General features: G+C 40.2%; 1 protein-coding gene and 1 non-coding gene across 3 annotated transcripts in view; one reads left to right on the top strand and one right to left on the bottom strand.

Annotated features, from left to right (window-relative positions):
- The window catches only part of ZMPSTE24 (zinc metallopeptidase STE24), a 42,315-nt gene that overhangs the window by 2,641 nt on the left and 22,749 nt on the right, over window positions 1-16,925 (bottom strand). The window contains exons 8-9 of one of the 2 annotated variants that reach the window (XM_059374263.1): window positions 5,462-5,566; window positions 2,032-2,175 (exon numbers count right to left, since the gene is read on the bottom strand). In XM_059374263.1, coding sequence (XP_059230246.1) covers window positions 2,032-2,175; window positions 5,462-5,566 — 249 coding nt within the window. The remainder of the gene's footprint in view (window positions 1-2,031; window positions 2,176-5,461; window positions 5,567-16,925) is intronic. The other variant, XM_059374264.1, reaches the window with a different exon arrangement.
- On the top strand, window positions 4,571-4,671 carry LOC132002390 (small nucleolar RNA U13). The gene has a single exon (XR_009399875.1). It is a non-coding gene; the product is annotated as a small nucleolar RNA U13 (small nucleolar RNA).

Below are 16,925 nucleotides of genomic sequence, written 5' to 3'. Positions count from 1 at the left end.
GGTTGGTCCCTATCGACCTATCTGATCTCTTATTAAACTTGTAAGTAAAAACATAAGAAGATACTATACCTGCACCTTCTTGCTTTGCTGTAGGCTTCCAGACTCTTAATAGGGCAATTTTCCCAACTTTCCCAGGAAAACAGCTCTTTCCTATCATGCCTCTTTTTTTTCTTTTAAAGAAAAAATGTCATATTGGGTTCTTTTTTAAAATTTTATTTATTTACTTGTCGGGGTGGGGGCACAGGCAGGGGTAGTGGAGGCCCAGGGAGAAGTGGGTTCCTTGCTCAGTGAGAAGCCCAATGCAGGACTCAATCCCAGACCCCTGGGATCATGGACTGAGCCACCCAGGTGTCCCTCCTATCATGCTTTCTTAAACACTGACATTAAGGATAAGTTTTTTTGTTTAAGTATCTAGTCCTTTTGAAACAAATCTTCTGGGCTAAGTAAGGTTTTTTAAGCAGTTGCTAGCATCTCTGCAGATTAATCACACTTCCAATTACTCTAATACCCAACATTTATTTAGGTGGTTTTGAAGTGAACTCAACCACTCAATATAAGGAAGCAACAAGCAAACAAAAACCCTCTGCACAGCCGCATTAGCTGCCACAAAGGATAACCACTAATACTGTGCGCGCCTCTACTTCGAATAGGACCCTTCAAATCAGGCCAGATCTAGTAACTGCTACTTCATGAGTCTGATGATCTGGTTTTCCCATCTACGGTAGGTTAAGGATGAAAACTAGAAAAGGATGACGATAAGGCAAAGTCACATTGAACAGTACTGGATTATCAGCCTGACAGTAAGGAAGAGACAAAAAAAGTTAAATAAACAGCATAACTGCTTAAAAAGCAAAGTAGTGGGGGGTCATTTAGTATACATAGCTCACTGTCCCTAAGGCATGCCTGAACTGTGACAGAAGACAGAAATGGTAGACAGAACATTAAAAAGTGTTCTCTCAGGGCACCTGCCTGGCTCACTCGGTGTAGCATGCAACTCTTGATCTCGGGGTTGTGAGCTCAAGCCCCACATTGGGTATAGAGGTCACTTAACCTCTTTAAGCAGTAACAAACTGCATAAGGAATTTTTATAAATATTTTCAGTAAAAAAAAATTAAAAAAAGATTTTAAAGGTAGTAAATCTCAGTGCTCTGGAAAACTTTTAAAATTTAAAATTTAGTTTATGTGGACAATGCTACGCAAATATGATCTATTCCTCTCTATTTTTCTTTCCAAACTTTTCCCCCTCTGTAATGGAGAAACAGGATACATTTGGTTTATCTCAAAATCTTTATAATCTGTCTCAAAGAAAGAATCGTTCTGAATGGAGACATCTCAAAATCCCCAATATTATTTCTTGGCTTAATGATTTCTTGGCTTAATTTGGCTTAATTTATCAAATATCATACATGTTGTCACTATAAGATTTGTTAATACACAGTCGCATCAATCCATGCCTTACCACCTGCATAGAGTCCCCCTACTGAGCAATCTGAGTAGTGGTTCTTAAAATCTACTTATCATCATACACCCAATTTTGATTTAAAGGGCCTGTGGTGGGACCCCCATGGCTGTTCTGAAGTAGGCAGTCAGAGAACAGACCAGAGGAACAGTGTCATACAGCCTCCCAGACCTAGCCATATATATACTCAACTATCACTGTTCCATTCCCTCACACACAGAACATGTTCCGCCAAGCATGCCCCAATATGTGATTGAGGGCATAGCATTCCAATAGTTAATCTCCATCTACCAAGTCTCGGAGATATATGTTAGATCAAGGTTTCTACCACCACAGTCTAGTCCTCCACTCCCCGCCCCTGCTCCGCCCACTAATACTATGCAAGCATTTGTTCATTTGGGTTTGGCTTTTTCTGCTACTTTCTTAGATCCACCAGTCAGTCAAGGGACTAAAACACTTTGTTTCATCTACTTGTTAAAACTATAGCTTTCTTTATTTCTTTCACTATCCTAAAGGTACTAGATTTGAAATGCAAGGGTATATGTGAGATAATTTTAACGATTATACATTACCTCATTATATGGTGAAAAGATAAACTGGAAGATGATCAATAATCCAATGAGAGTGGGCTGGCTGGTATGAAAACCAAATGCAGCAAAAAGCTCCTTTCGACCAATTAATACCGCAAACAAGAAGAAACAGAGGAAAGAATTCATCTAGAAAGAAAGACACAAAATTTCTAACTACATAATAAGGTTAATTTCACTGTGGGATCAGAAGCATGAAAAAACTAGAATCAGACATCAGGGTGTGATTCTAAGAATGGTGTTAGTGTAATCACAGAAAAAGTTATTCTCGAAAGATAAAGTAAAACTTCCCCAAATGTCTAAGCTGTATAGTTTTCTATAAGAACAGGCGTAAGTGGAGCCTCTTATGACTGAGGGTTTGAAGTGGCCAATAGCAACTGAGTATCTTCTTTCTGTAGAAAATTGAAGGGATAGAATGGATTCTGGCTTTGTTTGCACTAAATCATAATCAGACACAAGGCCTTCCACCTCACCTTGATATGGAAGCTGCAAAAAAACAAGATTCTTGAATCTTGAATACTGTTTTTTTATTTTTAAAGATTTTATTTATTTGTTAGAGAGAGAGCACAAGCAGGGAGAGCAGCAGGCAGAGCAGGCAGAGGGAGAAGCAGGCTCCCCACTGAGCAGGGAGCCTGATGTGGGACTTGAACCTGGGATCATGACCTGAACCGAAGGCAGATGCTTAACTGACTGAGCCACCAGGCGTCCCACCTTGAATACTCTTTAGGATCACTGGAGCTGTACTGAGTAGTTAGGTGCAAGAAAAAAGTGTAGCCGTATCTTTAACAATAAACGAGAGGAAAAAAAAAATCAAAAGTCTGCACCAAAATATGAGTAAAGGGGTACTGGAGTAAGGTTGGAGAACAAATACCATTCTTCCCCTTGGCAGGTCAGGGTCTTGAAGGCCAGAGGTACCATATGTGAATATGCTGCTCCAAACCATTTGCCCGATGACCCCAAAGCTATCAGCTAAGAGTGCGGCTAGGCACAAGGTTCACCAGCTGGCCCAGGGAGGAGTGCAAGCAGATCCATTCAGTCCTGGTAACATGACAAGCTCCAACAGAAAACTTCATGCACAGGGAAGGCCCCTACGATTATAAGCTATGCGTGCCATTTATGTCAGTAACTACCTGCCTTTTGAAAAACAACTTTGCTTTGCTACTGGGCCCATCCAGAGACTGATTCTTGACCATCGGACACTACCATCCTGCATTCTGAGCTGCCCCTCCTGAACTGACCCAACTATAGCCAGGAAACTGCTCCGCCCTGAAGCACTCCAACATCAGGCTAAGTGGTGTACATGCAAGTAGGAATGAAGGATGCCACGAAGAGAGAAGTTAAATGAGCAAGTGGCTCATAGTCCCAGTATCCCAACTCCTGCCACTCTTCACCCCTCCATCAACCCTTACTCATGGGGAACCCCCTATGATCATTAATTGAGGATAAAAAATTTGAGCACATTTTACAAATAATACAATATGCTGGCACTGGCTGAAAGGGGACTGCTGTGGCATTACAGAATCACTTGGGGCTTGTCTGGAAAACAGCGGTGAAGGAAATACTCTCAGTGAGGGAAATTTTAAGTAGTTTATCTAAATTTTAGGTAGTCTAGAAGGATAGAAGGTCTGACCTAAGACTATATAAGCACTAGCAAATAATGGTATGGCTGAATGATCAAGGCCTTGGAATGAACTCCAGGACGGCTATTAAGATCTGGAAAAGAGGTATGTGGAAAAAGTTCCAAAATTATCCCAGAGTATGATAATACTTTGGCCCAAAGTGGATGTTCACTAAAAGAATCCACAGTAGGGGGCGCCTGGATGGCTCAGTGGGTTAAAGCCTCTGCCTTCAGCTCAGGTCATGACCCCGGGGTTCTGGGATCAAGCCTCACATCGGGCTCTCTGCTCAGAAGGGAGCCTGCGTCCCCCCTCTCTCTCTGCCTACTTGTGATCTCTGTCAAATAAATATACAAAATCTTAAAAAAAAAAAAAAAAAATCCACAGTAAAGGAGACTGTCAATAAGGTAGAGAGAAGATACCTGCTCTGTGGATGTTAATCGGCTTCTCTCCCCAGCCACTCTAGGACTTGGTCAAGGAGCTCTTGAACAAAGTGGCCAAGATGCCAGGGCTGGAGTCAGTGCATTAGTCAACAACCCAGACATCTCCCCACTGGCTTTTGCTGAGTGCACAGTCTATTAGAAGGGGCAGTCAACTCCACCCTGGATCAGGCATCACACAACACAGACCAGCCTACTACCTCGAGGTAGCCTGATTCCACTGCACCCCTTCCTTTATGAAAACAGCACTGATTTTCCTCTTTAGACCAAATACTTAAACTTGGATTTAGACTTATTTACTGTCTTACTTATTGCTATCTATCCACACAACTAGCCTCAAGCCACAGGTTCATTTTTCTACTGAAAGATGCAAGGCAACAGAAGGGCCCACAGAGGCTCACAAGCCTTCTCATGCAGACCGTCACCAGAACCGATGGGCCTTTAGAAAAGTACGAAGATCCACTTCTGATCCTTATATAGTTCCTCAGTATGGTGATTGGACAGTTACGCTGTTGTGTGATATCTGCCTCCCTCAAATCTTGTTACCTTGGCACATTACCCCTCTGACAGGAAAACAAAACAAAAACAAACACCCACTTCAGACTGGGTTTAAGGCCACGTCAACAGGATATAGTGCTATTTTGCCCAAAGCCTGACAACTGTGGTAACTGCTGCTTTACAGCTGATTTAGACCCCAGAGGAGGAATGTTATAGGAACTGTTACTTTCTTCTCTATAGCCACTACAGGTCTCTTCAATAGTGGCTTGTAAATGAGAAAGAAAGTTTAAAAAGAAAGCATTTTAATTAACGTCCAGCTTATCAAGGCACACGGCTTTTGATCTTCGCAGTTCCTAGAGCTGAGTGACTCCGGAGGTGGCCACAATGGTGGCAACAGCAATAAACACTCACACGGTCCTTACTGCTTCCACACACTACTCCAAACTCTTTACATGCCTTAGCTCATTTATTCTCACATCAGTCAAGATGTAAGACTGGGACGGAGACAGAGAGAGCTTAAGGAACTTGCCTGAGGTCACAGGTAGTAAGTCAGGGAGCTGTGGGATGAAGCCACCTTTCCACCAGACCACCTCTCCGGCCTGCCATACCTCCCCTTCATTGACTATCATGCCATAAAAAGAGAACTGTCAGGGCGCCTGGGTGGCTCAGTGGGTTAAGCCTCTGCCTTCAGCTCGGGTCATGATCTCAGGGTCCTGGCATTGAGCCCTGCATCGGGCTCTCTGCTCAGCGGAGAGCCTGCTTCCCCCTCTCTCTGCCTGCCTCTCTGACTACTTGTGATCTCTGTCAAATAAATAAATAAAATCTTAAAAAAAAAAAAAGAGAACTGTCACTACCACTTACCTGGCTGATAATGATATTTTTGACTGTGTGTCCCAACTTCCAGTGCCCCAGTTCATGGCCAAGTACAGCAAGCACCTCCTCATTTTTACATCCTTGTTTCTTATTCTAAATCAAAGAATGCATTGAAAATAAATTAACAACCTTCGAAAAGTTTATGCCTTTTAACCCAGTAAGAGGCCTTCTTAAATTCTAACTAACTTAAGAAAACAATCAGACCTTTATGTAAAACTTCTCTTCCACTTAGTAAAACATTCTCTGAATCACTCCATGGTAGACACTGGGTTAAACATTGGAGAAAGAATCATGAACAAGACAGATATTCCCTGATTTCATGAAGCTTACAGTCTAATTTGGATTAGGAAAAAAAAACGCTAAAAGTATAAATATCAATAGACAATACTTAAATAAATCATGACAAAGTTATATGACAGCCATATTGTTTCCAAAATTATGTTCTGACATGGGGAATGGTTTATTAGGTGAAGAAAGCATGATACAAAACCAAAAATAATGATTCCAATTAAAACTAAAAATAATGATTCTAAATGTAAAATAAAAACACAAATACAGAAAACAAGCTGGATGTTTATCAAATGTTAACAGCAGCTTTTTTTTTTTTTTTTTTTTTAAAGATTTTATTTATTTATATTTGACAGAGAGAAATCACAAGTAGATGGAGAGGCAGGCAGAGAGAGAGAGAGGGAAGCAGGCTCCCTGCTGAGCAGAGAGCCCGATGCGGGACTCGATCCCAGGACCCTGAGATCATGACCTGAGCCGAAGGCAGCGGCTTAACCCACTGAGCCACCCAGGCGCCCTTTTTCTATAAGATATAATTATAGTGATGTTTAACTGTTCTGTATCTTTCCTATATTCCAAATTACCTACAAATAAGCACGTATCACTTATGATATCCCCCCCAATACACCATGAATTGCCTTTTAAAAAACTGAGACTTCCAAGTTAAGATGGCAGAAAGAACATTCACAATTCGCAACTAATGTGACTCCTTCCAAAATCCCCAATAAAACTACAGTCAAGGGAACTTTTTAAAAAGATATAAACCCGCATGGAAGGGGAAAACATGAAAGGTGACTACAGCAACATTCTGGAAGCAGGAAAGCATATGGGCTTATGAACAGACTTAGCAGATAAAGAAAGCTGACTCACAAGGCAGCAGTAGACCAAACAGAACCAGCCTGATTTACACCACACAGTATGCAAAGGGCTTGCGAACTAACAATACTAGGTACTTCTGGAACTGGGAGAAAAGGGGAAGGCCCTACAATAAAAATTGGGTTCAAGAGGCTTCAGAAGTGGTTAAAGCTCCAGATTCCTTCTTCAACTCCACACCAAAAGGGAACTGCTCCTCCCTCATTGTGGCAAGAGCCCGAACATTTATTTTCTCTGGACAGGGCTAAAGAAGAGAACCTTTCAAACAAGGGTTGGGGATAGTGGGGGGCTAGAGTGCACTAGCAACAGACTATGTATCTTGTCAGCTGTAGGCAGGGTATGCTGAATACTGACAACCCTCTCTCCTGACCCAGTCTTCTCCCTGCACCTGGCTCCCAGAACATTACCCTCCAGGCAGAAGATCAAAAGAGTACTCCCTGGGAACTCTGACCACTCCACCAGGAAAGGCTGGAGGATAATAACACCAGGTGTTGTCCAGCCAAGAAGCCCACCCAGGCCAGCCTATAGCGAAGCCCAAAGTGAACACGCCTTATCGACAGGCTCAGAGATTCCAATGAAGTTTTTAATCCCATTCTCCTACTAAGGAGTAGACAACCAAGAATTACTAGATATATGAGGGAAGTTGTTAAGATGGGAGATCCAGAAAAAGAGCAGTATGGAAGAAACAGACATTATATAAGGAGAAAATTTTAATTTTTTCGAAACCCTTCAAGACATATGAAGACTGGGCCAGGAAAGGTGAAAAAAATAAGTACAAAAATTGATAACATTTATTAAACAATAACTACATAGACCCTCTGTGCTAAATACTTAATTATCTCATTTATACACCACAACCGCCATATGACAAAATTCTTATTATTTCCACTTTATGATTGAGAAAATCTAGGCACTGAGAAGTTAACTAATTTTCCTCTGGCCACACAGCCAAAGTCTGGCATTTGAAGCCAGGCAGTCTGGTGCCAGAGACCTGTGCTTTCAACTTCTACACAACTACGGATGTAAAAGGAAATTATTCAACATTCATTAATCAAATACAGGAATTTTAGTTGACACATGTGTAACCGCTTGCATATTATTACAGTACCGCAAAATAATTAAACATAAATGGCAGATGGTCATATTAATGATGAAATACATTTACTAAGCCACAAAAAATTGTTTATAAACTTCTCAGATTCAATGTAAATAGTGCCAATACACAATGAACAATGTAATCTTTTACACACTCACACATGCACACACATATTCACTCATCAACACAAACATACACACATACCCACCACTAGATGCTAGCTTCTGGCAATGTTAGTAACTAAATAGTCTGAAAAACATTCAGATATCTAAAAATGCTTATTAACAGGTTACAAATATCTCTTTAAAAATTTTTTTTTTTAAAGATTTTATTTATTTATTTGACAGACAGAGATCACAAGTAGGCAGAGAGGCAGGCAGAGAGAAAGGAAGGGAAGCAGGCTCCCTGCTGAGCAGAGAGCCCGATGCGGGGCTCGATCTCAGGACCCTGAGATCATGACCTGAGCCGAAGGCAGAGGCCTTAACCCTCTGAGCCACCCAGGCGCCCCTAAAATTTTTTTTAAAGATTTTATTTACTCATTTATTGGGGAGAAAGAGAGATAAAGTGTGCACACAAGTTGGGGGGGGCAGAGGGAAAGGGAGAAACCGGTTCCCAGCTGAGTAGAGAGAGCCCCACATGGGCTCAATCCCAGGACTCTGAGACCATGACCTAGCCAAAATCTGCCACTTAACTGTCTGAGTCACCCAGTAGCCCCATAAATATCCTTTTAGACATATAGTTTAGTTCATTAGAAAGTAAGGGAAAGTCAAAGGTGAGGAGTTGAAATTGAGATCCTTTGCACAAATCCATGAAGAACTACACTCTGAGTCAGATCACGTGAGCTAGAAAAAAATACGGTGGCAAAATCATCCAAATGTGTCAAGTCTTACCTAAAATGGGGGAAAAAAGCACTTCTGATTAAAAATCATGGGGCGCCTGGGTAGCTCAGTGGGTTAAAGCCTCTGCCTTTGGCTCAGGTCATGATCCCAGAGTCCTGGGATCGCATCAGGCTCTCTACTCAGCAGGGAGCCTGCTCCCTTCCCCTCTCTCTGCCTGCCTCTCTGCCTACTTGTAATCTCTGTCAAATAAATAAATAAAATATTTTTTAAAAAAAAGCAAAATCAAAATCATGGGTCAACTAGGTGGCTCAGAGGGTTAAGCCTCTGCCTTTGGCTCAGGTCGTGGTCTCAAGGTTCTGGGATAGAGCCCCACATCAGGCTCTCTGCTTGGCAGGGAGCCTGCTTCCCCCTCTCTCTCTACCTGCCTCTCTGCCTACTTGTAATCTCTCTCTCTGTGTCAAATAAATAAATAAAATCTTGAAAAAAATCAAATCAAATCAAAATCAAAATCATGATTGGTATGGTCCAGAAACATCCCAAGGCGACAGATTAAAGTACTTCTGGTTTGGTAGCATTGGGGACAAATGACAGAAGCAAATGCAAATCCTCTAAATGAGGACTGCACCCTAAACTCAGACCCCTCAGGATTCCTAAAGATTAAAATCAGTGACGCATTTTGAGCTCACAATAAAAACTGCCAAAGACTTCAAAAAATGATGGAACAATGAGTAAGAGCAGAAAAAATAAAGAGCATCATTAGCTCCACAGGACTTTAGATAATGGAACTATTAGATACAAAATACTTTTAAAAGCATACTCTACACAAAAGAGATCTAGGAACATGAATAAGAATAGGAGATATCCATAAACAACCAAACTGATTTGAAAAAGAAACAAACAGAGCTTTAAAATTAAAACACAATGGGCTGGTTAAAGAATGGAATAAATATACCCAGAGAAAGAATCAGTGCACTGGAATGTAGAGACCAAAAGAGGGAAAATATAAAAGAGTGATTACCATTTGTGGAAGACAGAATGAGCTATGTATGTATCATTCATGTAAATGGATATGGATGTAACATTCACCTAACTGGAATTCCAGAAAGACAGACTGGTGAGAATGGGAAAGAGGCAACACTTGAATGTGTAATTGGCTTAGAATTCTCAAAACTTCAGGAAAGATCTAAGTTGTTCGATATAGGAACAACAATACATCCCAAGTAGGACTGAGATAAAGAAGTCTGTACCTACAGAACATGAAAATCAAAGAGAAATCTTAAGAACAACCACACAGAGCTATAAAGAAATGACAATAAGCCCAGAGCAGATGTTTTCAACAGGAACAAAGTAAGCTACAACGTAATGGAATGGCATCCTTTTTTTTTTTTTAAATTTATTTGAGAAAGAGAGTGAGCACAAGCAGGGGAAGGCCAGAGAGAAGAGAGAAGTAGACTGATGTGGGGCTCGATCCCAGGACCCTGGGATTATGACCTGAGTTGAAAGCAGATGCTTGGCCAACTGAGCCACGCAGGCGCCCTAGAATGGCACTTTTTTTTTTTTTAAAGATTTTTTTTTTTTTTGGTCAGAGAAAGAGCAAGCAAGGGCAGACAGAGTGGCAGACAGAGGCAGAGGGAGAAGCAGGCTCCCTGCCGAGCAAGGAGCCTGATGCGGGACTTGATCCCAGGACGCTGGGATCATGACCTGAGCTGAAGGCAGCTGCTTAACCAACTGAGTCACCCAGGAGTCCCTAGAATGGCATCTTTAAAGTGCTAAGATAACGGGGCACCTGGGTGGCTCAGTTGGTTAAGTGCCCACCTTTAGCTCAAGTTGTGATCTCAGTGTTCTGGATCAAACCCCAGGTGGGGCTCCCTGCTCAGCTGGGAGTCTGCTCCTCCCTCTCCTTTTTCCCCTCCATTTGTGCTCTCTCTCACTATCTCTCTCTCTAATAAATAAATACTTAAAAATAAAAATAAAGTGCTAAGATAACTCAATAAGAGAGTCTTGAATTGACATTCAAGAATGAGAATGAAATAAAAACAAAACCCAGAAATGTCCAAATGTCCAAAAACAAAACCCAGAAATGTTTTAGCAACATATACTTCTAGAAAAAGTAAAGTTATGTCTAAAAGGAAGGTGTAAGATGAATAAGGAATGGTAAGCAAAGAAACAGGTAAGCACAGGGATAAGTCTAAATAATGACTGTATAAAATAATAATGCTAATTTGTGGGGTAAAAATTAATCAAAACTAAAACACAAGATGAAAGGAATAATTGGGTTAAAGTGTGTATGGTCCCTGGATTGGTTAGGTAGCAGTGAAGATACTAGATATTTTAAGATTTTAAGTTATATATTTTAAGATATTTAAATTGTAAATTAAGTTAAGCTAAATTTTTAACAGCAGTCATTGAAAGAACAATCATACAACAACCTTCCAACCTGAATAACAACTCAATATAAATTTTTTTAAAAACCCTGATACAGCTCTAAAAAAAAAAAGCAGGAAGGTGTACGTGTATATGTTTGGGATTAGGGTGGGGGTATGGAAAGGACAGAAGAAAAGGGCATAAAATAGTATGGTAGAAATAACCCCAAACATATCAGTAATTAAAATATATATAAACAAACTAAGATTTAAAAAAAAAAAAAAGATAGTGACTCTCAGTTTGGATTTAAAAACAACCATAAGGGGTCGCCTGGGTGGCTCAGTCGGTTAAGCTTCTGACTTTGGCTCAGGTCATCTCAGGGTCCTGGGATAGATAGAGCCCATGTGGGGCTCCCCAATCAGCGGGGAATCTGCTTGTCCCTCTCCCTCTGCCCTTCCCCACACTCATGCTCTGTCTCTCTGATAAATAAATAAAATCTTCAAAAGATAAATAAATAAAAATAAAAACAACCGTAAAAACAAAACCTACATATATGCTCTGTATATGGCATCTAAGACAGAGGACGGTAAGGTGGGAAGTAAAAGGATGAATGAGATTGTGGTGGATGGCTGTACAACATGACGAATATACTAAAAACCACGGCACTGTACATTTAAAAATAGTAAGTTTTACCTCAATTTTTTTTTTAAAGTAAATGGATGACATCTAGCACACTTTAGCCAAAAGAAGATTGGTGTAGCTATATTAACATCAGACAAAATCAACTTAAAAGACGACTCAAGGGGAGCCTGGTTGGCTCAGTTGGTGGAGCATGGGACTCTTGATCTTGGGGTGATAAATTCAAGCCCAATGTTGAGGGTAGAAATTACTTAAAAATAAAATTGTTAAAAAAAAAAAAAAAGATGACTTAACAGCATTATTAAAGAAGGTCACTACAGAATGGTCAAAAGTTCAATTTATCAGGAAGATGCATTAATTCTGAATTTATATGTACCTAATACTATTTCTTTGGAATATATCAGTTCTGACAAATCTATTAATAGAGGATGTTAACATACCTCTCTCAATAACTGAAATGTAAAGCAAATAAAGTATCAAAGAGATACAAAGATTGGAACCAAATAATAAACAAGCTGATCTACTGACATACACAGTATATTGCAACAAAGAATTGGAGAATATGCATCCTAGGAAAGTGAAGGCTAAGGGTTTTGAAATAAACAGCAGCTACTTAAAAGCGTACAAAAAAAGTACAAAAAAAACAGATGAAAATGGAAACTGATTTTGTTTTATACAATTCAGAAAAATGTAACCTAATGGGAACACAAAGGGCCACATTTATTCTACCACTTTCCCCCTCCCTCCCCAATTCCTCTGGGTAGATACATGAGAAAGAGGATAAACAGATTTGTAAGATAGTATTGACATTTATTATCTCTTTTCTTTTCAAATATTAGAATTTAGGTCAGAGCACATCTGGTAGGCGAAGAAAAGAATGAGAAAACTGACCTAGTTCTTTAAAAGGCAGAGAGACACATGTGTACCTGTACCTCCAGGGCTGTTAAGCAAGAGTACCAATTTTAAGCACCAATTAACAGACATCTATTCTAAGGGGGAAACAAAGAGTGAAAATTCACATATGAAGATATTCACAGAATTATTAAGATAACATTAAGATATTCATAATATTATATTAAGATAATATTAAGATATTCACAGAATATTCACAGAATATTTTTAACAGCCAAAAACTGGAAACAATCCATACATCCAGTAGGAGAATGATGAAAAAAATGATAATTTATAAAGATGAGAAATACATAGTAAGATACTTATGGTCAGCTGAATTATTCATGTTTTCTAACTTTTCTATTGCTTTCATAATAAGCAAAAATGTGGCTGTTTGGTTTAATAGTAATAATAATGGTAATAGCTCCCATTCCGTAATGGCCTATGTGCAGACACTGGATGTATTAGGCATTTTACATGCAGCTCACTATTCTCCACTACAGTAAGGCAGCTATCAGTAGCCTCACTGTAGATAAGGTAGCGCGGTGCACAGACTGTTTTCACTAGCTGCCAGCTTCCCGATATGAACTATGAATTCTTTCACAGAACCAGCTCTCTGCTAGATAGCACAGGCCTCTGTGTCCTAGCATGAGGCTGGTTTTAGGACACTATTAGAAAGTACACAGAGTCACAAAGATTTGGAATGATGACAGCTTAATAAAAAAGGGTCACTTCCCACACAAAGAAGACTTGCTTCCTTGTGATAGATTCTTGGACAAAATTAGATTTCCTTTACTTCCCAAACTAACTTCAAGTAATGGAATAAAGAGAACTATCACACATCTTCTACTTTTCTCTATCACTTTCTTTTTCACAAGATTTACCCACTGACTTGTTTGATCCCAATACCACCAAACTGGGGGAGGGGTGTTATCTTCATTTTAGAGATGAAGAAAAGGAAGCTGACAAATTTAAAATGTCTTGCTTCAGATCATCTTGCTAGTGAGTAGTGGGTAAATCCCAACCCCACATCCCTGGGACCTGTGCCTTTTCTATTACTCTTATTAACTGGGAACACTACACATAACCCTAGTACTTGCTGGGACATACTTCTTTTCTTCCCCAAAAGGGCAGCTTTTCTATAGTTTTATTTTCCCTTTTACTCAAACTACTTTCGAGACAGGTTGCTCCAAACATTGTCTGTCTCCAGAAGGATAAAATGCCAGAGTTAAGTTTTGTCAGCATCTTTTAAAATGTTAATAACCAATACAGAACCATTCACCAAAATGTTACTAGCTCTCTCTGAGAGGAGGGATTTCAGATCACTTAGTTTTCCTTCTTTAGACTTCTGTTAAAAATGAAATGCTGGGACGCTTGGGTGGCTCAGTTGGTTGAGCAGCTGCCTTCGGCTCAGGTCATGATCCCAGTGTCCTGGGATCAAGTCCCACATGGGGCCCCTTGCTCAGTGGGGAACCTGCTTCTCCCTCTGCCTCTGCCTGCCGGTCTGCCTGCCTGTGCTCTCTCTGACAAATAAATAAATAAATAAAATCTTAAAAAAAAAGAAAAAAGAAAAAAAAAAGAAATGCTTCCTTTTCTCTCCCTCATCCAGATTGAAAACCATCTTTGCAGCCTCCCACCCCACTGCGCTGTATACAGTAGGCGTTCAGTAGCAGGTGACTAAACCACTGGTTCCTAAACTTCTGCTACATCTGTGTGCTCTCTGTGTGATTATTTACTCAATAGCTTTCTTTAAACCAATTCACTTTTTTAAAACTTAGCCTTGTCCTAAATGGCCATATTCATGAAATCGCTGTATGCTAGTTCTATCTCTGTCCTAATGTACCTTAATAAATATACAGCTTTTCAAATTTAAAATACTGCTATGCTACCTAAAACAGTGCTATGGCACATGCACTGGAAAGCACTACAGTTAATGAGTGTTGAGTCCAATTTGTTGTTGTTGTTTTTATGAAATTTTTTATTTTAATTCCAGTATAGTTAGCATACAGTGTTATGTTAGTTTGTGTACAAAGTAGTGATTCAACACTTCCATACAACACTGAATACTCACAAGTGTCTCCCTAAATCCCCATCACCTATTTCACCCATCCCCCTGCCCACCTCCCCTCTGGCAACCATGAGTTTGTTCTCTATCATTAAGAGTTGGCTTCTTGCTTTGCCTTTTTTTTTCTCCTTGCTTGTTTGTTTTGTTTGTTAAATGCCACATATGAGCAAAATCATATGCTATTTGTCTTTCTCTGTGTTGAGTCAGTCTTTGACTTCCTTCATTCCCCATAACAGCAATCATCAGGTACTTTAAATCCATTTTTTACCATGAGTCCTGCACTTATTCTGATTCTCACTCTAGTGCAGACCCTCATTATCTTGATTACCTTAATGCAATAGGCCCCTAGAAGTCACCCTGCCTCCAGTCTGCTCATCCTGTATGCTGCCACTAAACGGTAATCTTCCTAAAGCAAGCTTTGGCTCCTACCCAAATCAATCTAACCCTTCCAGGCCACTGGAAACTGCTTGATGTCTTCAGGAAGAATTTTACAAACTGATCCTAGGCTACCTTTCTATCTCCATGTATAAAAATCCACATAATTATTAGTCTTAGGAGAGCTACCATGTTGTTTTGTTTTGTTTTAAATCTCTATAGTTTTATTCATTCCATACCTTCAACCCGAAAAGCCCCATTCCCAGTCAAAATTCTACTTAGGCCAGTATCTTCTCTTTTAAGAAAACTGTCTGTTAGAATTCTCAGTAATTTCTTAACTTCTAAAGGCCACACTATTACAGTCACTTTAACCACACCCTGCTTTCATTTATGGGCTATTTGTATTCATGGCTAGTCTCCCCTACTACAGGTTCTTCAGGGCAGGATATGTCTAATGTATCTTTGTTATGTAACCTATATCTAGATGCTAAAAATTTGTAGTTAATCAATGAAATTAAGCAGGCTTTTCAAGTCAGCAAAATAACTCAAACTCCACTCAAAACACTTCTAAAGACTATCTAATCTTTTGTAGGATTTAAGCCAAAGAATAATGTTCCCCTAGATACTAAAGGTCAGTAATTTCATTACATTGTTTGGAATGGACCACTACCTAACATCATTGTTTGACTATGATGTTATCTGCCCCCATCCCCACACCCCTGAATGTAGTTACCTCTTAAGGAGCCTGACTTGCTCAACTTACATGATTCCGCCGTGCTGCCTCTGGGTTACCCTTTCTGGACTTCAGTTTTCCTACTGATAAGATGACCTTAAGAATCTCTTCCTAGCTTAAAATCCGGATGCTTATTCAGACCAAAGTGACTTTTATTCCATCATCCTAACTGGCAGGATAACCCCACTTCAAAAACAAGCAAAATCAAAGCAGTTAGCCCTCTCCCAATGCTTAATCCCTTCACAGACTCTTGCCTCCTGTACATATTTATGATAGGTTAGGCACTTTACTTGACTATTTTTTTTAGCATCAAAATGGATGTTCAAAAGATAATAATTATTTTCTGGTAGTTAAAATGTATAAAATGGAGTACAAGGTATTTCCCCTATACTGTTTCATTTACCTCCCAACCCTAAAAGGCAGGCATCTATAGCCTAGTATTTCTCAACCAGGAATGACCTTGCCCCACAAACCCTACCCTATCCCCCACCAGGGCCATCTGGCAATGTCTGGAGATATTTTTGGTTGTAACAATTGTCGGGGGTAGGGAAGGTTGATACTGGCATGTAGTGGGGAAAGACCAGGGATACTACTATACATCCCTATGATGCACAAGATACCCTCCCACAACAAAAATTACCTGGCCCAAAATGTCAACAGTGCCAAGGTGAGAAACCCCGTTAGTATCACCCTTTAGTTAAGAAATCCAGGGGCACCTGGGTGGCTCAGTGGGTTAAAGCCTCTGCCTTCGGCTCAGATCATGATCCCAGGGCCCTGGGACCGAGCCCTGCATGGGACTCTCTGCTCATCAGGGAGCCTGCTTTCTCCCCTCTCTCTCTCTGCCTGCCTCTCTGCCTACTTGTGATCTCTCTCTGTCAAATAAATAAATAAAAATCTTTAAAAATAAAATTGTTTAAAAAAAGAAATCCAGGGGCGCCTGAGTGGCTCAGTGGGTTAAGCTGCTGCCTTCGGCTCAGGTCATGATCTCAGGGTCCTGGGATCGAGTCCCACATCGGGCTCTCGGCTCAGCAAAGAGCCTGCTTTCTCCTCTCTCTCTGCCTGCCTCTCTGCCTGCTTGTCATCTCTCTCTGTCAAATAAATAAATAAAATCTTAAAAAAAAAAAAAAAAAAAAGAAAGAAATCCAGAACAGAGCTTAACCCAGAGTTACATAAACTCAAAATCATCTCTGAATGACACCAAAGCCAATAGCACATTCCCATACATATACAAATACTGGCAGCTGTCTCTGATTAAATCTGGGTTGTTTCTTATCACTATCCCTTCTCCCCCA

The sequence above is a fragment of the Mustela nigripes genome, chromosome 14 (genome assembly GCF_022355385.1).
Source record: "Mustela nigripes isolate SB6536 chromosome 14, MUSNIG.SB6536, whole genome shotgun sequence".
In the NCBI taxonomy this organism is placed as follows: domain Eukaryota; kingdom Metazoa; phylum Chordata; class Mammalia; order Carnivora; family Mustelidae; genus Mustela; species Mustela nigripes.
This window is presented reverse-complemented; position numbering and strand designations above follow the sequence as displayed.